The 22774-nt window shown below is 47.2% G+C and overlaps 1 protein-coding gene across 6 annotated transcripts in view; it reads right to left on the bottom strand.

Moving 5' to 3' along the window:
- Positions 1–2256: 2256 nt before the first annotated feature.
- The window catches only part of LOC110489703 (ras-responsive element-binding protein 1), an 83849-nt gene continuing 63331 nt past the window's right edge, over positions 2257–22774 (bottom strand). For 3 of the 6 annotated variants that reach the window (XM_036943881.2, XM_090199392.1, XM_036943879.2), the window contains 7 exons: positions 17793–17937; positions 17562–17704; positions 11426–11615; positions 8027–10736; positions 7507–7692; positions 5808–6608; positions 2257–5697 (listed from right to left, as the gene is read on the bottom strand). In XM_036943881.2, coding sequence (XP_036799776.2) covers positions 5030–5697; positions 5808–6608; positions 7507–7692; positions 8027–10736; positions 11426–11615; positions 17562–17704; positions 17793–17937 — 4843 coding nt within the window. In that variant the 3' untranslated portion in view covers positions 2257–5029. The remainder of the gene's footprint in view (positions 5698–5807; positions 6609–7506; positions 7693–8026; positions 10737–11425; positions 11616–17561; positions 17705–17792; positions 17938–22774) is intronic. The other 3 variants (XM_090199393.1, XM_090199394.1, XM_036943880.2) reach the window with 1 other exon arrangement.

Here is a 22774-nt window from a genome sequence, read left to right as displayed (position 1 = left end):
TAAATATTAGATCAAGCAATGTTGGAGTGGCATTGACTCAAATACAGTAAAATAGAATACAGTATATTAATATGAGATGAGTAAAGCAGTATGTAAACATTATTAAAGTGACTAGTGATTCCATGTCTATGTTATAGGGCAGCAGCCTCTAAGGTGCAGGGTTGCGTAACCGTGTGGAAGCCGGCTAGTGATGGCTATTTAACAGTCTGATGGCCTTAAGATAGAAGCTGTTTTTCAGGCTCTCGGTCCCCGCTTTGATACTGACCTCGCCTTCTGGATGATAGCGGGGTGAACAGGCCATGGCTCCGGTGGTTGATGTCCTTTTTGCCTTCCTGTGACATCGGGTGCTGTAGGTGTCCTGGAGGGCAGGTAGTTTGCCCCTGGTGATGCGTTGGGCAGACTGCACCACCCTCTGGAGAGCTCTGCGGTTGCGGGCGGTGCAGTTGTGATACAGTCCGATGTTCTCAAGTGTGCATCTGTAAAAGTTTGTGAGGGTTTTAGGGGCCAAGCCAAATTTCTTCAGCCGCCTGAGGTTGAAAAGGCACTGTTGCGCTTCCACCACACTGTCTGTGTGGGTGGACCATTTCAGATCGTCAGTGATGTGTGTAAGATGAGGAACTTGGGAAGCTTTCCACCTTCTTCACTGCGGTCAACAATCAGCTCCTTTGTTTTGTTGACATTGATTAAGAGGTTATTTTCCTGGCACCACTCTTCCAGGGCCCTTACCTCCTCCCTGTAGGCCGTCTCATCATTGTTGGTAATCAGTCCTACTACTGTTGTGTCGTCTGCAAACTTCATGATTGAGTTGGAGGTGTGCGTGGTGTTTTGTAGTGAAAAACTGAGGGGGTCAAGCATATCACGTCAACCCTGTTACCCAGATAGGCTAGAAATGTTTTCACAAAAAAATGGTTAACCTTGCATTTATTTGCCCCTCCGTGTTCCACATATGACTGATTTAAGATAAAAGCGTCAACCCGGTTACCTTAATTAATAGACACTTAATATAATTTCTTTCATTTTGCCTATTGAGATGGGAAAACATGTATTTTATTCAGTTGAACATATGCTGGTCATGAATGAATGTTCAAATTAGGTGAAAGAAGAAAAAAAATGTTGACCTACCCAAAAAGTGACTCATTTTGTGGATCAACCCTAGACAGAGTAATACATTTTTGGGAACAACTTGGGCTTGGGTGAATATGCTGACTGAGTATGGTCACTTTGCGCCGTACATTCATGGATTCATGATTACAAGACACACACGCCTGATTCACAGTATAGGATAGGGCTAACTCGACTGTAATATGCTGGCTGGCTTGGATATTTTATTTTCACATTGTTCACATGCTTTCCAACACTGTTCAAGCAACTATGGTGGATGTGTAAGCAGGCCAGCCCAACATATAGTACCTCGGCCTGACTCAGTTTGAACCTTGATGCCAAGTAATCAGGTTGTACACATACTTGACACCATGGTTGTGACACAACCAATATTTTTGTGATACATAAATCAGTGAGGTGTCTCCAAAACAGCTGTGTAATTGTTTAAGGACAAAACTGTGGTATCACAACTGTTGTCAGATGTGTTGTGCAAGCAGAGCGTGTACTGGGCCACAGTGTGAAACACGTACCAGTGATCAGTCAGTTTGGGCAAGACAAAAAAACACCACCAGGCCAGTTTGATTCACACCTTTCCTTAATATATCTTTATTGCTTTCATTTTTTCAATACAGAACAGCTTACATTTCTGATTCTGAAGCGCCGTAATACCAGAAGGGAGGGAGCAGTGTAGCTAACAATGAAGGTTCTGATCCAGGTCCTTTCATCTGGTCAGTTCTGGTGTGGCCGTAGCAGCGGCGCAACGTTCCCTTTCACAACGGGTCAGAACGTCAGACAGTGACAGACAGCCACTTTCATTTTTTTTTTTTTTTTTACAGAGTCACGACTTGATTTCCTCTTCAAAACGAGAGAGGATAATATGGTCAAGGGTGACAGAAATTTGAAGTGAGGGATAAAAATGAAGAATCAAAAGGAGACAAAAAAAAAAGAAGGAAAAACACCTTGTTTATGTATACCGTTCAAAAAGAATGCTGATGAAAATAGTCTTGACTACGCTTTCAACCACGAGGATTTGAGCACATCATTTTCTCTGTTCTCCTGATTTGAGTTCACAATCAAGTGCTAAATGTAGTGATTGACAGTTAAGCATTAGAAATAAAATCATGACTTGGAAGAACTTCTTGCAACTCAGGAAAATTAAGTATTGAATATGCATTTTATAAAGACCCTGAGAGCGAGAGAAAAAAAGAAAATCCTTAATTGAACAAAAGGTTTACATGCAAAACTAACCTAAAACTCACCCATTATACACAATTCATTTCACAGTTTTATACATATTTATATATCTGAGAAGAAAAAAAAATCTTTGCCAAACTAAAAAAGAAAAGAAAATAGATCCACATAGTCTATAAAACACGTACAATGGTGTACATAAAGCTTTAGAATCAATAGTGATAATCGAAGTTCCAGGCCGATGCTGGGCGACCATTTTGTGGATTTGAATCCATTATTCTCTGCAGCATCAATGTCGTAATCATAAATGGCTTCTCCTCAAGTCACATCTCTTCACCCCTCACTGGGTTTCCAAATAAATACAATAAAAACAGTCCATGTGCATTCTTATGGGACTCATAATCACACACCCACACAGGGACAAATGAGAGAAGCAGAGTCCCTTGACAGTGTTTTTTGAGGACAGGATTGCATTTTGCATTCTAGTCTGCCAATACTTTCCCAGTGCCTGAGAGCAGGGTTGGGATGGGGGAGATACCGTGGTACAGCCACTAAAGGACAGTCTTCTGCATGGAGTAGCAGCTTCGCCACCTGTCAACACCCCCCCCCCCACTTAATACTCTGTGTTACGTTGAAGTTCCAAACACAGCTCAGAAATTCACTTCGGTTCATTCTCTCTGATTGCTTAGCCGTTTATTGTCGTAGTAGTAGTAGTAGGTTTGTTTGTATGTTAGTGCCTGATGGGTAGTTGTCTGGCGGCGCCTGACTAGTCCAGTGCTCTCTGCTCTGTGGTTGTCCGTCAGCCTCCAGCCGATGCTGCCTGCGTCTTACAGTTCATATGTGCGCCATGAGGTTTCATATGTTTGCTTCTGAGGTTTCTTTATAGAAAATTAGAAGGAAAAAAAGGAAATACATTTCTACAACATTCAGCCCTGCAAGGTGACATGATTGACATTTGAGTCCCACCTCGGAAATATACTCTTGGGCTAAGGGGGCGGTGGAAGGGGGGGTGAAGTGGGTGGTGGAAAGGGGGGGTGAGGTGGGTGGTGGAAAGGAGGGGTGAGGTGGGTGGTGGAAGGGGGGGTGAGGTGGGTGGTGGAAAGGGGGGGTGAGGTGGGTGGTGGAAGGGGGGATGAGGTGGGTGGTGAAAGGGGGGGGGGGGGTGGGTGGTGGAAAGGGGGGGTGAGGTGGGTGGTGGAAGGGGGGATGAGGTGTGTGGTGGAAAGGGGGGGTGAGGTGGGTGGTGGAAGGGGGGATGAGGTGGGTGGTGTAAGGGGGGATGAGGTGGGTGGTGTAAGGGGGGATGAGGTGGGTGGTGTAAGGGGGGATGAGGTGGGTGGTGGAAGGGGGGGGGGGTGAGGTGGGTGGTGGAAAGGGGGGGTGAGGTGGGTGGTGGAAAGGGGGGGTGAGGTGGGTGGTGGAAGGGGGGATGAGGTGTGTGGTGGAAAGGGGGGGTGAGGTGGGTGGTGGAAGGGGGGATGAGGTGGGTGGTGGAAGGGGGGGGTGAGGTGGGTGGTGGGTATTGCCCAAACGGGAGGCAGCAGGGCGACTAAAGTTAAAGTAGACAAAACTGAGTAGTGTTCCACCTAGAGCACGAGGTGAGTTCTGCATATAAAATAACCCAGCAGAACCACGGGTAAGGCTTTCAGAACACAGTGACAGTCCTTTTGGAAGACGTCTAAATTAGCGGCAAGAAAATGAGTTGCCACTAGGGAAGAGGGGAAAATGGACACAAGCTCAACACACTGGTGGTAGTACAGACAACATGGGACCTCCGAGAGAGGTTTCTAGGAACGCTAGAGGGTGACGGTGAGAGATGGGGGAGATACACATATCAAGCCCCTTTGTTCAGGAAAAGCTCAATTTACGCAAAAACCTTATATCCCCCCACCGACACCTGAACGAATAACACACAGAATACTCCAAATGCAACATGGTCAACGCACATGGAATTAAATGAGAATGATTCTGAAAAAACACACTGTTCAGGCAAATATTGCCCATATTACTTCTGAAAAGATAGAGAGCCTATGGGAAGAGGGCATGTTAAAAACCAAAGACAAAAGCAGAGTTCTTGGTTGCGGCAGGTTATCCATTGTCAAGTCTGTTTTCTTTGAGTCACCTGTCCCCTCACACCAAATCACGTCACAGTTCATTCATGTATTCTGCAAACAAAAAGAGAGACTGTGGACGTTGGTAATCAGGGATGAGGGAGTAAATCAAGACGAAGGAGAGAGAACAACGGCAGTCTTTTTTCAGGACACCTTTATGACAGCCTGACAGTTGTCTGCTTTAGCGGTGTTTCCAGTTACATGAGTGACTATCTCCACTGCTGTGAACTGACTCAGTCTCTGCATTGTTTTTAAGGTACGACTGTGGTTTAAATACACAATAACGGTTATTTTACGTCTGTCACACACTTGATCATGTCATAAATCGGTCATGGTAAATGAGATATCATTTATTGCTTATTCAAAGGTCATTTCTATATAGACTCCAAAAACAATTATGTAATCATCATAAAAAGCTATAAAATTAGATCCTCCGTAGATAAATGTAGATAAAGATATAGCAAAAAAAATAAAAAAATAGAAGTAGTAAGGCACTTAGAAACAAGGTGTTTCTTCTTGATTTCATCGTCTTGCATTATTGGGGGGGGGGGGGGTACTTCTATCTTATGGCACTGTGGCACATTCAGCGGTCCACTGCGTAAAGAGAACCAGAGACTGGGGCTCCCTCACTCCACGCCCACCAAGGAAGCCTCGCCGGCAGGTAGGATGAACTCCCGGGGAGGCTTGGTGTGGATCTCCAGTAGGCCTTGGATGAAGCCTTCCGATGGGCCCTCTGGGTCTTTCTCTGGGGTTACATCAGAGGGCTGTGGGGTGGGGGACTCTGTGGAGGATTCTTTGGGGGTTTCTGTTGCTGGTTCAGTGGCTGTAGTACTAGCTGTTATTGAGGCTGATTCTACAGCAGCTAGATCTACAGCTATTTCAGAGACGTTGTCCGAGGCCTGTTCTACAGATGGGTCCAGAACAGGTTCCGAGCCTGGTTCCGAGGCTGGCTTAATGAGCAGCTCAGCCACGGCCTCCGTAGCTGACTCAGACTGGGCTGGTTCAGTGGTGGACAGGGACTGGTCCGGGGATGTGGAGCCTGGTAGAGGGGCCTCTTTCTCAGCTCCCTCCCTGGCCACTCCAGTGCCCTCGCTCTCGTTCTCTGAAGGAGGACATGTGCTGGTTGGGGTGCACTCTCCCTCCTCGCTAGCCGAGTCTCCGGCCGGGGCCTCTGCCCCGTTGGCATCAGCTCCATCGCTGCCCCGCGGCTTCAGGTGGATCCGCTGGTGCCTCACCAGGCTGTGCTTCAGGGTGAAGGTGCGCTCACACGTCTGGCACTTGTAGGGTCTCTCACCTTAATAAAAATATAAACAGGTAGATCAATAGTCACACATACACAAGAGCAGGGCCAGGTATGAATATCTTTAAAGAAAGTAAAGCTACAACAATAGCATTAACTAGTACCTGTGTGCGAGCGCATGTGTCTGGTCAGATCCTGCAGTGACCAGAAGCGTTTGCTGCACACGTTACAGATCTTCTTCCTCTTGTCTGCTTTGCTTCCCGACCCTCTTCCCACCTCTCCTTCTCCGTTCTTTGGTTCTGCCAAGCCCCCATCCTCATCGCTCCTCTCCTCCTTCTCTTTCTCCTCCTCCTCCGAGCCGCTGTCCATCACACTTCCCGCTCCCTCGCTTTCCGGAGCCTCCTTCTCTCCCTCCTCCTCCTGATCCTCCTCCTCGGTGGTGGCTGTAGTAGCATTGGGGAGCTCTGTGCCTAGCCCGGTCCCCTCCGTTCCACAAGCCTCCTCGGGGAGTGCACTCTCACAAAGGTGAGCCTTCTCATGGCGAGCCAGGGTGGCGGCGTAGCGGAAGTTCTTCTTGCAGTTCTTGCAGGTGTACTTGGAGGACTCTTGGTCCTGCTGCTGGACGTCCATCACCCTCTCCGGCTCGGCCACCACCACCCTTTCTCCACCCAGGGAGGTCTGAGGCTGCTCGCCATCCGACGAGAACTTGAAGTCGATGAGCTTGCTGGCGAAGTTGAGGTCCAAGCTCTTGTTGCTCTGTGAATCATTGTCGTCATAGTCTTCATTTTCATAATTATTGTTGGTTTTGTTGTTGCTAGGTTGCGGTTCCATCTCCCCTAGCAACTGCTCAGCAATGTCTGGTGTTTGGTCTGCGTTTGGCGACTCGTATGCGTCGCCTTTCTGATCAGGGTCCATGCTGCTCAGATCCAAAACCTCTCCTGCAGTCTGCTCATTCTCGGAACTCTCTAGAAAAAACACAAAATGAACCGTCAAATTACAAATAGATTATTACAGAATAGCAATATAGTACAGTACTACAGTACAGTGCAGTACAATACTGTATAGTACAATACCGTATACTACAATACCGTACAATATATTATAATACTGTATAGTACAACACCGTATACTACAATATAGTACAATTCCGTATATTACAATACCGCATACTACAATACAATATGTTACAATATAATACCGTATATTACAATACCGCATACTACAATACAGTACAATACCACATACTACAATACAGTACAATACCACATACTACAATACAGTACAATACCGAATATTACAATACCATATGTTACAATATAATACCGTATATTACAATACCGCATACTACAATACAGTACAATACCACATACTACAATACAGTACCACATACTACAATACAGTACAATACCACATACTACAATACAGTACAATACCACATACTACAATACAGTACAATACCGCATACTACAATACAGTACAATACCACATACTACAATACAGTACAATACCACATACTACAATACAGTACAATACCACATACTACAATACAGTACCACATACTACAATACAGTACAATACCACATACTACAATACAGTACCACATACTACAATACAGTACAATACCACATACTACAATACAGTACAATACCACATACTACAATACCACATACTACAATACAGTACAATACCGAATATTACAATACCGTACACTACAATACCGCATTCTACAATACAGTACAATACCGTATATTCCAATACCGCATACTATAATACAGTACAATACCGAATATTACAATACTGTACACTACAATACAGTATACTACAATATCGTATACTATAATACAATACTATACAGTTTCTTACCTGCGCTGTCGTGTGAACCCTCATCGCCGTTCTTGGATACTTGGCCGTTGCGGCGCAGAGAGCGGTTGGTCACGCCGTGCTTGCGCAGCAGGTGGCGCTCACAGTTGGACTTGGTGGAGAAGAAGGCGTCACATTTGGGACAGGGGAAGGGCTTCTGACCTGTAGCCGACAGCACATTAGAGAAGACTGAACGTCACATAAGAAGTATTAGGGACATGTTGTGGACCCACAGGAAGTTTTAAATATGCAAAATGCACGCAGTTAGACCCTTTAGAAAACCTGTCAAATTAATAGTACAATTCCAAGAAATGAATGAGTTATCTTGTATAACGTTTTTCTACATTACTGAACAGTATCTTCCAGGTATCATTACATCGTTGTGACTTGTCTATTTACGCAGTATTTCAACATGACTTATTATGACAGCTGTGTGTTGGGTATTTGGGGAGTTATCCAATCTGTCTCAGCCAGCTGTGTGTGTATGTATGTGTGTGCGCGTGTGTGTTTCCCGATGGCTCACCAGTGTGTGTGAGCATGTGTCTCTGCAGGGAGCTGGCCCAGGGGAAGACCCGGGGGCAGAAGGGACAGGTCATCTTCTGCACTGAGTTGGAGTAGGCATTCTTCTTCCCTCCTTTGGACTGGGGCGGCACAGACTGAGGCGGTGACTCTTTCTCTTCCTTCTCCTCTCCCGGGCTCTGTCTCCCCTCGTTCCGCCTTCCCAGCTCCGCCACCCCCGTCTGCAGGTAGGTGCTAAACTTGTTAGCGTCGGTGGTGGCAAGCATCTTCTCCACGCTGGCGAACTCACCACTGGATTCCAGGTCCAAGCCGCTGCCTGTGTTCTGCTCGAGTGTGGACACACAGGCAGGTGCCATAGTCTTGGCCTGGCTCACTGGCTTCTTTCTAGTGCGCTTTCTGGACAAGCCCTCTAGGGGGAGCTCTTCCATCGATGTTTCTGAGCTGTTGTCACCCCCAGCTGGACGGTCCGGTTCTGTCTGGAGGCCGTTGAGGGCGGCAGGAGCCTTGTTATCTGGCTCCCTCTTGAGTAGGTCTGGAGCCCCCGAGACAGAGGAGATGATCTGGGCGATGGAAGCCAAAGGGGGAAGCTCTTTCAGAGAGCAGGATGAGGAGGTAGAGGCTGGTTTGGGCAGTAGGGGCTTGAGACGGAGCGCCCGGCCTGTGGTGGTGCCAATGGGGAACGGGGAGGGGGTCACTGGGGGGAGCTGGTAAGAGCCAGACTGGGGGGTTGTCAGCTTCTCCTCAGTGCTCTTGTCCAGCTGAAGGGCTGAGGGGAGGTGGTCCAGTACGCTGGGGAAGGGCAGCTCCTTTTTGATCTCTCTGCGCTCCACGCTCACCGGGGAAACAGCGGTGGTGTCTGTCTTCAGCCTCTTGCTGGGGTTCTTGGGGATGGACAGGTCAATAGGTTCCATGGAGCAGTCGTAAGCTGCTGGGCTGACCGTCTCCAGTTTGATCCCAGGAGACCCGGTCAGGCTACCCGCAGTGCTGCTTGTCCCGCGGCTCTTGTTGGAGAAGTCCAAGGGCTGATCCAGGTCACCAGAGGAGGAGTAGATGCTGAGATCCTCCACCTTGACCGGCTGCAGGGTGGCAGTGGGGTTGGGCGTGAGGCCGTTGAGAGCCAGAGGGTTGCTGGGACTGGCCCTGGAGGTGGAGGCTGTGATGGCGGGGAGAAGGGTGGCGATGTGCTCCTCGATCTCCCGCTCCTGCACCTCTGGGTGCTGCTTGAGCATGTGGTGGATGCAGTTCCTCTTGGCCAGGAAAGCCGCCCCGCACCGCCGGCACTCAAAGGGCTTGCGCTGGCAGCCGTTGTGGGTGCGCAGGTGGATCTGGAGAGCCCGGTAGCTCTTTAGATCCTCACCGCAGAAGCGGCAGGCGGTGTCGCCGGCAGCAACCAGCTCCAAAGGATCCTGGGTGGTGGTTGACGAGACGTACTTGATGTTCTTCTCAATCTCTTTCCGTGTGTTCTTCATGTGCTTCTTGCGCAGGTGGCGCTCGCAGTTGGCCTTGACGGTGAAAGGGTAGTGGCAGACGCGGCACACATAGGGGCGCTCGCCGCTGTGCGTGCGCAGGTGGCGGATGAGCGTGGCCTTGTCGGGTGCGACGTAGTCACAGATGTTGCACTGGTGCGGTAGTATGCCCAGGTGGAAGCGCATGTGCGCCTGCAGCACCCCGGAGAAGGCAAACACCTGGTCACAGAAACGGCAGGGGTAGGATGCCTTAGCACCCCCGCGGTTGGCCCCTCCTGACCCCTTCTTTCCCCCGGCCGCCTGGCCCTCCTCTTGTTTGATCTGCAGCTCCGTCAAGTCGTTGGGCATGTGGGCATCGCCCATGCAGTCCGCCTCCATCTGCATCTTCTCCAGGGAGGCCTGGCTGCCCGAGGAAGAGGAGGATGATGATGATGATGATGAAGACTCTTGGGGCATATTGAGCAGCTGGCTGGGCGGCGGGGGCAGGCTGGGGCTGATGCAGCCCAGGGAAGCCTGCTGGGTGCTCTGGAGCGGCGGTGGCGTGGAGGCAGCCGGGCTGGAGCGCGGTGCCACCATAGGCTTTGGCTTCAGCGGGGGCATGGGCTTGCAGCTGGCCGCCTGGGCCTGGCCGGACACTCCCTGGTGCGGGGCCTTGGCCAGTGTCGGCAGGAGGCCCATCTGACCGGGGGCGGCCAAGGCCACCTTCAGGATCTGCTGGATGTCAGCCAGCTCAATTAGGCCAGCCTCGCCACAGACAGGCTTGACAGCGGTGCTACTGTCCGACTGGAACAGGAAGCCTGTGGGGAAGGGCTGCAGGGAGAACAGGCTGAGGGCCTCCCTCTGGGACAGGCCCTGCAGGGACGAAGCAGCCACCAAGCCCAGGCCGCCCAGAAATCCAGAAGCTGTGGAAGCCGCCTCTTGGGGCAGGGTGGAGTCCGGAGGCTCCACCTGGATGACCCGGATACTGTCCAGCTGGGCTTGACGGACCTCATCCTCAGAAGGCTGAGGCTTGACCTGGGAAATGTGCTGCAGACCCAGGGATTCCAGGAAGCTGGCCTGCTGAGGGGGCGGGGTTGTCGGCTTCTCCTGGACCTCCTGGCCGCCCCCTACGGGCGACGGCTGCTGCTGATGAATGGTGGTCTTGTGCAGGTCTAGGGCCGAGTGTAGGGGGAAGGCCTTGTCGCAGGCCTCGCACACAAAACGGTGGAACTTGCTGGTGGACCGGCGGAGATTGGTTTCACACCAGACCTGTTCGAGAGACAGACAGACAGACAGATAGATGAGGTTAGAGTGTGGAAGAGCAGACTGAGGCCCTGTGTGCAGTGGAGGAAAAAGTACCTAATTGTCATACTTGAGTAAAAGTAAAGATACCTTAAAAGAAAATGACTCAAATAAAAGTGAAAGTGAAAGTCACCCAGTAAAATATTACTTGAGTAAAAGTCTAAAAGTATTTGGTTTTAAATGTACTTAAGTATAAAAAGTTAGTATAAATCATTTCAAATTCCTTTTGTTAAGCAAACCAGACAATTTTCTTTTTTTACAGATAGCTAGGGACTTCAACATTCAGACAATTAACAAACAAAGCATGTGTTTAGTGAGTCTGACAGATCAGAGACAGTAGGGACAACCAGGGATGTTCTCTTGATAAATGTGTGAATTAGACAATTTTCCTGTCCTGCCAAGCATTCAAAATGTAATGAGTACTACTGAGTGTCAGGAAAAATGCATGGAGTAAAAAGTACATTATTATGCATGGAGTAAAAGTTGTCAAATATGAATAGTAAACTAATACTTAAAAGTATTTTTACTTAAGTACTTTACATAACTGCTTGTGTGAGAGATGACCAACATACTAGTGGTATCAGTTTCATGATCATATTAATTAGTAGTATCAGTAGCATCAGCAACATTATTCTGTCCATAACTTCTCCTCTGACCTGGGCGATGTGAGAAAACTTGCGGCAGGAGAAGTCGATAAAGGCCAGGTCGTTGAAGCCAGAGGGGATGGAGGGGTTGTTCTGGATGAATGGCCGTCCGCCGGGGTCCGTGGGCATCTTCTTGTGGATGCCGGCGTTGTGCCGCAGCAGGCCGCGGTGGGTCCGGAAGGAGAGGCAGCACAGGTCACACCTAGAGACAAGACACAGAAATATGATGCTATATAATACACCTAGAGACAAGACACAGAAATATGATGCTATATAATACACCTAGAGACAAGACACATAAATATGATGCTATATAATACAGCATTTTTTTTTACTATGTTGTAGTGCTGTGTTGTAGTTGGGTGTAAGAACACACTTAAATCAAATCATATGTAAATTAAATCATGTGTGTGGATAACTCTCAGCACGTCCTCTGGCAGTGATGGAGCGGACCTCGTTAGGCGCTGAGAGGGACAGCTGCTCAGTGTCTCCTAGGGCCAGCCCTCTTATCGGCCACCCTGTGTCGAGGTGCCCGAGGGGGATTACACACAGCTTTATCAAGGCGTGCGCATGGAGACACACACACACACACACCAGCTAATTATTAGAATGAAAACCTACAGGATGGTAGCTCTCCAGGAACAGGGCTGGGATTTAGGGGTGTAGGGCTGGGATTTAGGGGTGTCCTGACATGGCCATAATAATATTCGTACTCGTATCCGTAAATTCACAGTTGATACTTGTGATTCGGAAAAACTGAAATTATTTATGCCTAAGTAGATGTTGACAAAATGCCTCCTTGCACATTCTTATTGCAAAAAAAGCTGCGGATTAGGAGCAGCGCCTGTCATGTATGTATGTATGTACGTATGTATGTACATTGGGGCAAAGTATTTAGTCAGCCACCAATTGTGCAAGTTCTCCCACTTAAAAAAGATGAGGCCTGTAATTTTCATCATAGGTACACTTCAACTATGACAGACAAAATGAGAGAAATGAATGTATGCACTCACTACTGTACGTCGCTCTGGACAAGAGTGTCTGCTCAATGACTCAAATTCGAAAATAAACAAATGTGAAACTGTATCTGCATACCAATCCTTTGATTGATCTCAATCATTTATGGGAATAGCCTACGCACTTACATCTTCTTGAGTTAGAGCAGATGGTGTTAACAAACCTATGAACCTTTCTTGTGTTTTGCTTCAATCAAAGCATATATCCTGCCCAGTGGCTCTGTTGAGTTTTGGGCGCATGCACATTTTTTGGGGGCTATTCAGCTTCAGCTAACCATCCTAAAATCTCATCAGAAATGAGGTGTTTTGGTCTAACAGTAATGTCATAGGCCTAGTATGCTATGCTATTATATTCGGTTTCGTTATGTAAAATACTCATTAATTGTTATATGATCTTGCAAAACATTGATTCAGCTTTGATCTAACTTTACGAAACAAGCACCATTGTGAGATGATGATGATAATAATAATATCACATCATCATCACAAATAAAAGATTAACAACAATAAGTGATGTAGGATATTAGGACTAGGCAACAGATCTGGATAAGTATTATAAATGGTTGGAGCACTAAATAAACTTTGATTTGATTAGCGTGAACACATGGTTACAATATACAGTGCATTCGGAAAGTATTCAGACATCTTACCCTTTTCCAAATTTTGTTACGTCACTTATTCCTAAAATAAATACATATTTTTCCTCATGAATCTACACACAATGCCCCATAATAACAAAGCAATTTTCTTTGCAAATTTATAAAAGAAGTTTGGAAGCACCAAGACTCTTCCTAGAGCTGGCTGCACGGTCAAACTGAGCAATTGGGGGAGAAGGGCCTTGGTCAGGGAGGTGATCAAGAACCCATTGGTCACTGTGACAAGTTCCTCTGTGGAGTTGGGAGAACCTTCCAGAAGGACAACCATCTCTGCAGCACTCCACCAATCAGGCCTTTGTAGTAGAGTGGCCAGATGGAAGCCACTCAATAAAAAAGGCACATGACAGCCCGCTTGGAGTTTGCCAAGTCACCAAAAAGACTTTCAGACCATGATAAACAAGATTCTCTGGTTGAACTCTTTGGCCTGAATGCCAAGTGTCACGTCTGGAGGAAATCTTGCACCTTCCCTACAGTGAAGCATTGTGGTGGCAGCATCATGCAGTGGGGATGTTTTTCAGCGGCAGGGACTGGGAGACTAGTCAGGATTGAGGGAAAGATGAACAGAGCAAAGTACAGAGAGATACTTGATGAAAACCTGCTCCAGAGTCCTCAGGACCTCAGACTGGGGCAAATGTTCACATTCCAACAGGACAACAACCCTAAGCACACAGCCAAGACAATGCAGGAGTGGCTTCGGGACAAGTCTCTGAATGTCATTGAGTGGCCCAGCCAGAGCCAGGACTTGAACCTGATCGAACATCTCTGGAGAGACCTGAAAACCACTGTGCAGCGATGCTCTCCATCCAAATTGGCAGAGCTTGAGAAGATCTACAGAGAAGAATGGAAGAAACTCCCCAAATACAGGGTTGACAAGCTTGTAACATCATACCCAAGAAAACTCGAGGCTGTAATCTCTGCCAAAGGTGAGTCAACAAAGTACTGAGTAAAGGGTCTGAAAACTTATTTAAATGTGAAATGTTATTGTATTTATCAAATTCTAAAAAACTGTTTTTGCTTTGTCATTATGGGATTATTATGTGTAGATTGATGAAGGGGAAAATACAATTTAATCAATTTTAGAATAAGGCTGTAACGTAACCAAATGTGGAAAAAGTCAAGGGGTCTGAATACATTCCGAATGCACAGTACTCAATTACAGAATAAAGAAAACAGAGAGGTTAACTATCAATTCATTGAAGATTTAAAAATGCATTATTACCTTCAACTTGGCCCATTTCACATTTCCAATTTCTCACCCTGACATACCAAGCAAAGAAAGGGCCCTGCGTCTCAACCAATAGCTAATATACTCTAAATATCCCAAGCAGGGCAACAGCAATCAGAGAGGGTCAGGCTTTGCGGTGGCCACTCTGGTTTGGATGTCCTTGGCAGAACGGTGTCGCCATAACCAAGTGTTCACATATCGTTCGGGGTTCCACTGCGCAAGAGGGGGTTGGTGAATTTAGATTTTATTTTCAACATTCTGGTTGGCCAAAGTTGTCAAGCCTCCAGCGGGCCATCGTAGTGCACACATGTAGCCTACAGTTCTTCATCCTTCCTGCCACCACCAGACAGAAGACCTACATCTAGGCTGCTGTAGCCTACAGTTCTTCATCATTCCTGCCACCACCAGACAGAAGACCTACATCTAGGCTGCTGTAGCCTACAGTTCTTCATCATTCCTGCCACCACCAGACAGAAGACCTACATCTAGGCTGCTGTAGCCTACAGTTCTTCATCATTCCTGCCACCACCAGAGAGAATACCTACATCTAGGCTGCTGTAGCCTACAGTTCTTCATCATTCCTGCCACCACCAGACAGAATACCTACATCTAGGCTGCTGTAGCCTACAGTTCTTCATCATTCCTGCCACCACCAGACAGAATACCTACATCTAGGCTGCTGTAGCCTACAGTTCTTCATCATTCCTGCCACCACCAGACAGAAGACCTACATCTAGGCTGCTGTAGCCTACAGTTCTTCATCATTCCTACCACCACCAGACAGAAGGCCTACATCTAGGCTGCTGTAGCCTACAGTTCTTCATCATTCCTGCCACCACCAGACAGAATACCTACATCTAGGCTGCTGTAGCCTACAGTTCTTCATCCTTCCTGCCACCACCAGAGAGAATACCTACATCTAGGCTGCTGTAGCCTACAGTTCTTCATCATTCCTGCCACCACCAGACAGAAGACCTACATCTAGGCTGCTGTAGCCTACAGTTCTTCATCATTCCTACCACCACCAGACAGAAGGCCTACATCTAGGCTGCTGTAGCCTACAGTTCTTCATCATTCCTGCAACCACCAGACAGAATACCTACATCTAGGCTGCTGTAGCCTACAGTTCTTCATCATTCCTGCCACCACCAGACAGAATACCTACATCTAGGCTGCTGTAGCCTACAGTTCTTCATCATTCCTGCCACCACCAGACAGAATACCTACATCTAGGCTGCTGTAGCCTACAGTTCTTCATCATTCCTGCCACCACCAGACAGAAGACCTACATCTAGGCTGCTGTAGCCTACAGTTCTTCATCATTCCTACCACCACCAGACAGAAGACCTACATCTAGGCTGCTGTAGCCTACAGTTCTTCATCATTCCTACCACCACCAGACAGAAGACCTACATCTAGGCTGCTGTAGCCTACAGTTCTTCATCATTCCTGCCACCACCAGAGAGAATACCTACATCTAGGCTGCTGTAGCCTACAGTTCTTCATCATTCCTACCACCACCAGACAGAAGACCTACATCTAGGCTGCTGTAGCCTACAGTTCTTCATCATTCCTGCCACCACCAGACAGAAGACCTACATCTAGGCTGCTGTAGCCTACAGTTCATCATCATTCCTGCCACCACCAGACAGAATACCTACATCTAGGCTGCTGTAGCCTACAGTTCTTCATCATTCCTGCCACCACCAGACAGAAGACCTACATCTAGGCTGCTGTAGCCTACGTATTTATTTGGTTTGTCATTCTATCGTTTCTCATGGAATTTTTGTGGTAATTAAATATAATTTATTTAGAATGGATCAGAATTTATTTTCCGTGTATTCTCAAATTGAAAATGGTCCCCCAGCACTACACACCTGCCCAGCCACCCCTCATCCCACACACCCAGCCCCCTCCTCCATTCCCTGTGGTTTCACACCTCTGTGAGTATGTGGTGGGTACACAGTACACATTCATTGTGTATGCATGTGCGTGCTTGTGTATACCTGTGAGAAAGACTGTGTGTTTTCGGTCTCTCACACAGGTCTGCGAGAGCCGTCTAATCTCACAGAGGTTGGCTCAAGCCCAGAGAATTTTGCTGCAACTAAAGGGTGTGCGTTTGTGAGTCTGTGTACGTTTGTGTTTCAAGTTTTATTAGTCATATGTACGGGATACACATGGTATATACACCGTCCAATGAAATGCTTGCAGGTTCCTCCTCGACAACGCAACAAGAATAAATAAAATATAAGAATACAAAGATAAAAGTAAATGGCTCAATACAATTGAAAATAAAGTGTGTGTGTGTCTCTCCGGTGTGTTACTGCATGCCAAATGCGTCGTTTCTCAGCTTCTTAGAAATCGTGTACACCGGGGTACCCAAGCCAGCCAGTGCAGCCATATCCTATTAACTGGCCCTCTCAACTCTTGTGATTAACTGGGATTAGGGCTAAATTTGCAGCACTTCCTACAATAATCAGATTGCTGCCCAACTCAACTACAGAAAGCTGCATCTGTCTCCTTTTCAGTTCAGACAAATACATTCCTATGTGTGAGTTATGCGCGGCTATCCCAAGTTGGAGTTTGAGTTTGGAATTGAGTCGCTATGGTGATCTGGAGATCGTGATTTGTCCATGGAAAACCGCTCCCCTCCCCCTTCCGTTGTCCAGCCAACCGCATCACGACGCCTCCCCTCTGACTCATTAAACCCCCAACTCCATCCCTCCCGCCCTTTCCGGGGATAGCCTTCCTGCTGACTTTTCCCACTTTTTAGGCCTCAGGGCCTGAAGAGAGGGGTCAAAATTGGCCTTGCAGCACAGTGCTTTGAAGTTAAACTCTGTCAAGTGAAACCTTTAGTCTGAAGGTGATTTGATGGGTTAATCCATGATAACAAAGCATTTAAAACCATTTTAAATGCAAATGTCTTCCCAATGAGTAATATGCCATAGAGGTGGCCTTTAGCAGTGTGATGGAGAACCATGTCTTTAGGACCTGGGTGGAGAGGGTAGAGGTCATTCGGCCTGTGACCCTAGCATTGAACCCTGACATTGGGGGGGCTTTATAACCACTACTGTTACAGGATTTATCACCATACATTCTGTCATTAATTCTAACTGTTGATTTGCTTGATATTTTGGTGACAATTTATTAACTCCTACATCAACTACACGCAGAGTGTTGTATTGCGTTTATGCCATCAATGTAATTCCACTGTGTGTGTGTGTGTGTGTGTGTGTTTTAGGCTCTAGTACCTGAGAGTGGTGTCAGGGTGTGTGTCCATGTGGACTTCCAGGTCGTATTTGCAGCCAAAGGTCTTGAAGCAGATCGGGCACGGCAACACCTCATCATCCCCCTGGCCTGATCCCAGTTCCTCCAACACACTCTCCTCTAGCACCTGGACACACACACAGGTAACAATAACAATGACTTAACTGGGAATGTAATGCGGTGGAGTGGACTGTGTGTGTGTATGTGTGCATTACCTTTTTGTTGGGCAGTTCGTCGCCTCGCTCTGTGTCCTCGTCCATGGCTGACCTCCTCTTGGCGGAGGGGCGGCGTCTCTTGGTGGGCGAGGGGGGGCTAATAGGAATGACGCCGGCTGGGTCTTTGTCGTGGATCTTCATGTGTCTGCAGGGAGGAGAGAAGGAGAAAAGGACATCAGAACAGAACAAGTAGCCAGGTCCCAGATCAGTTTGTGCTTTAAAGCCGGCTCCTATAGCCAGGATCCATTGGCAAGCTATTTGGCATGACAATTCCATTAAGAGTTGGCAGGAGAGCAGAAAAAGACTGGCACTCAGGCTACAACTATGGTCGTTGACTATGGTCGTTATATATATAAATTATATATTTTTTTATGACCCCTTTACAAACAGACACATTCTTGCCTGAACATGCCTTTTGTATATGGCCCGTGCGCGTGTCGGCATGCTGGGGACAAGTGGCAGTAGTGGTGTGAAGATGTGGGTGGGCGTCCATTTAAAAAAATCCATGGGCTCCCGACTGGCGCAGCGGTCTCAGTCACTGCATCGCAGTGCTAGAGGCGTCACAACAGATCTGGGTTCGATCCCAGGCTGTGTTGCAGCCGGCTGCGACCGGGTGACCCGTGAGACAGTGCACAATTGGCCCAGCATCGTCCGGGTTAGGGGAGGGTTTGGCCAGCTGGGATGTCCTAGTCCCAACTTGCTCTAGCGACTCCTTGTGGCGTCCGGGGTGCATGTACGCTGACTTCAGGTCACCAGTTGTTGTTTCCTCCAACTCATTGGTGCGGCAGGCTTCCGGGTTAACCGGGTAGTGTGTCAAGAAGCACTGCGGCTTGGCGGGTCGTGTTTCAGGGGACGCAAGGCTCTCGACCTTCGCCTCTCCCGAGTCCGTATGGGAGTTGAAGCGATGGGACAAGACTAACTACCAATTGGATATCATGTTTAGGCAGGTCCTAAGAAACCTAAGACTAATCAAATATTTTGAGTTTAATTTGTTACTGGTCTGTGCAGCCCATATGGCTGTGGCATGCACATGCAATCAATAGTTATTATGTTCATTAAACAGACGAGACACACTTAGCCTGATCACAGTCAACACACATTTTATAATAGGCTAAGAATATTATGAAACATAATAAGAAGACAACAAATATGTTTCCCACACAACTTCATGGCAACGTGTGGAACTGAGGTCATAAAAAAATATATACATTTTGAAACAGAGTCCAAGGCAAGCCCGTGCAGCTTTTCATCATGTTTCATCTCTTTCCTACCCTCACTCTGCCTTGTTAGGGAGCAGGCGTAGGTTCTTACATTGAGCGTATCTTCATCATGACACCTATTGAAAATAACAGCAGTCTATATTTTCCAAATTATTTGGGTCTTACTTGAGTTCATACTTCACAACCTCCGCAGGCTTTTGGAGTTGCCTATACGCCATCGAGCAAAATAATAGGCCTACTCTTCATTTAGGCCACATTATTGCATTTCTAAATGTTTCTGAACAGTGACAGATGAGCTATACCACCTCCACTTCTTTGCCCAGCCAGAGAATTAACCAAATATACAGACGGAGATTCAGTGAAACAAAATCCCATTGGTTGATTAAGACAAGTCACAGGCTTTTGATCGGCAGTAGGCCCAGGTTACTAAGCAACTGAACAACAAAATAATCCACTTGTTAAGCCACATAACATGCAGGCAAAATGTTCTGCCCAGTGCTAATAGATGAGCCAACAGGAGTCTATGAAAGGCATAACATCACAGTCCAACACAAAACATATCCCTTGAGAAGTTACAACAAATTCTGCCACCAGAATGGTTTGAAAGGTGTATTACAGTAAAGATCCTAAAAACAAATGCTGGATTGATGTACATCACTTATTTAATTCCCAGAACTTCAGATCATCTGAAGAGACAGCTTGGAGGGTTGCCAGATTGGGGAGCTGGGCTCAATAATCTCCGCACGCACACGCCAGAGTATGTGAGCGGGGTTGAGCGGTCGGAAATCCCGCTTCTCGCTCACAGAAGAAAAAAAATGCTGTTCCGAATTCCATCCATTCATTAGAATCCCCATTTAAGCAACACTATTTTTGTGACTACCTGAACCTACCATTTGATTTTGAAGTATTGAAACCAAACCATATCATTTTTATGAAAAGTATTTCTTAAAACAACAGGAAAAGGTGACTGTAAGAAGCGCTCATCATTTCAAATAGGCCACATGTCATATTAAACAGCATATCAACACTGTACAGGAGCCAGACATGTAGCCTGAGAAGGAACAAAAATTAATTATTTAGGCCATATTACTAGCCTATTATTTCAAGGCTATAGTCTACAAAGAAATACGTTGTGAAGCACTTGCGTGTGCGACACACTAGGCTGGCAGGGACATTAACCGCTCAGCATTTAAACAACATTTTGTTGTATTAAATCATTATAGTCTATTAATAGTGCATATAGTAAAACTAAGTTAGAATTAAATAAAAAATGCCTTTGAATTCACTTTTAGAAACACAAGTTTGGTCAGAGTCTGTGGCTTCAGGCTCATGTGATAGTGTCTGGAGAGCCGGCCAGCAGGGGAGAATAACCTCTCCCCTCTTGCACAGGCACTGCGGATGCTGAACACCCTTCGGGTCACTCTTGCCAGGCTGTGTAGGGATGCAGAGTTATTCTTTTTTAAATCTATAGGTAGGCCTAAAGGTTTCAGGCAAAATAACCTTATCAAAACAGAAAGCTCCTTGAAAGAGGTCAGGCCTATTGGGCCAAAATCAATGATAGCCTATTGTATAGAAAATAGAACTCAAATGAAGGAAACTTAAGAGATCTGATTTTGAGTTTAGAAATACTTTGCTACAATGACACACTTAGTTAGCTACCCACCTCGTTCCTTTCTGTTAGCATGTGAACCTAGTACACCATTATGCTTTCAGGATACGCGTCTTTTCAGATTCTACAATGATTCTATAGTTGTGGACACCGCACTCCTGCTCTTGCTCCTCCTCATCTTTGTAAGTAACCTTGATTTTGCACATGTGTGTTTTATCAGTTTCTTTATGAAGATATTAATGAACTTCATGACAGGAGCTATAGCAGCACACAAGTAGACTACAAATGCATGCTGGGCGGGCATGCCCTGAGCTTGTGAAGTTAAGCACTAGTCAAATTGTGCATGCTCCGCTCCTCACTGATCCAGCTCCGCTCACATACTCTGGCCCGCGAGCACACCAAACACACACACTTGGGAGGAGGGCAGGGAAGGCGGTAATAGTCTAAGTTGCTCCAATTATCCAGCAGGCTCAGCAGGTCCATGTAAGGACCTAACTCCGGGCCAGGGAAAAGGGCCGAGGGTACCATGAAGGGCAGTCATCTCCATCCCTGTAATATTATGTCTATCAAATTTGCCTTCTCTAGTAACGTTTACAGGGGTAGTTCAGCTATTTATTTCTCTATTCATGGCATTCAGATATAGTAATACAGTTGGACATAGAGTATGTTTATTGGTACTGTGGTGGATGATTGGAACACAAAAATAATCCTGTTGAGACAGTCCTCTGGAAGCATTTGTTGTTCCTGCTGCTAATCTCTCTCTCCCCCTTCTCCTCCTCCTGTCTCTCCTCCTCTCTTCTCTTCCTCACAACACAACATTCAGCTGTCGGGCTGGAGTCAAATGGCGGAGAGAATGGGAGGGAGGGAGAGAGGGAGATGGAGGCAGAGATCAAGAGGGGGAGGGAGGGAGAGAGAGAGAGGGACGGGGAGGAGTGTACAGAGAGAAAGGGGGAGGGAGAAAGACAGACGAATGGATAGAGATGTGAGATGGAAAGATACTAGAAAAAGAGAAGAGAGAGGAGATAATGTCACACAGGCATTATGAGAGGCCTGACTATCCCTGACAATCAAGACAGGAAGTTGAGTTATCTATGGGGGAGGGGGGAAGGATGTAGGAGGAAAAGGAGGGGACAATGTAGCTGCGGGAGGGGGATAGAGGCAAAGGTGTACGTGACTTGAGTGTGTCCTTCTTAAGCTGATTACATTAGTTTAAACTTTGAGAGGGGGTCACTGATAACTGCAGAGCTAGGAGAAGAGTAATGAATGGGGGGGCTAAACCATACAAAACTCCTCCCCCCTCTACTCTTTCTGGTGAAAGGTCAAATGCCATCAGTTGATTTAAGGACACGTGTGTGTGTGTGTGTGTGTGTGTGTGTGTGTGTGTGTGTGTGTGTGTGTGTGTGTGTGTGTGTGTGTGTGTGTGTGTGTGTGAGAGAGAAGGGAGGGAGGGAGGGAGGACAAGAGGACTAGGACCCTGGAAAACACATCAGCACATCCCTGGGGCTAGCCCACAGAGCCCAACATCAGTACATCCCTGGGGCTAGCCCACAGAGCTCTACATCAGTACATCCCTGACAGGCCTGGCCTAGCCCACAGAGCCCTACATCAGTACATCCCTGACAGACCTGGCCTAGCCCACAGAGCCCTACATCAGTACATCCCTGACAGACCTGGCCTAGCCCACAGAGCCCTACATCAGTAGTCAGTCATAGGGCCTCTGAGTGTACTAACATTTCTGTGTGTGCGCGACTGTGCACCCATACTTCACAAGTTGTCCCTGCGCATCTGCTTTAATAAAGGTGGGTACATTATTGTGCAATTGTGTGGGTGAACTTGTTTGCGAGTAACTTTGATAGTGTGTGTATTCATGGATTTGTACTCTAGCTATATCTGTGTATACGTGTGTTTGTGTGAGTGTGACTGCGAGCATGTGAGTGCGTGTCAATAAGTGTGTTTGTCTGTGTAAAACTGTATGTCCGTGGCGTGAGTGTGCACGCCTGTGTGTGTGTGTGTGTGTGTGTGTGTGTGTGTGTGTGTGTGTGCGTGCGCATTCGCCAGCATGAGAGAGGAAAGGTCAGCCAGTGTTGGGTCGGCAGCACAGGTCTCAGCTTTCACTCTGCCGTCAGTGCCTGGTTTAGAAATAGCAGGCAGGC

This window comes from Oncorhynchus mykiss, chromosome 15, assembly GCF_057628025.1.
Source record: "Oncorhynchus mykiss isolate SJ-2025 chromosome 15, ASM5762802v1, whole genome shotgun sequence".
Classification (NCBI taxonomy): domain Eukaryota; kingdom Metazoa; phylum Chordata; class Actinopteri; order Salmoniformes; family Salmonidae; genus Oncorhynchus; species Oncorhynchus mykiss.
This window is presented reverse-complemented; position numbering and strand designations above follow the sequence as displayed.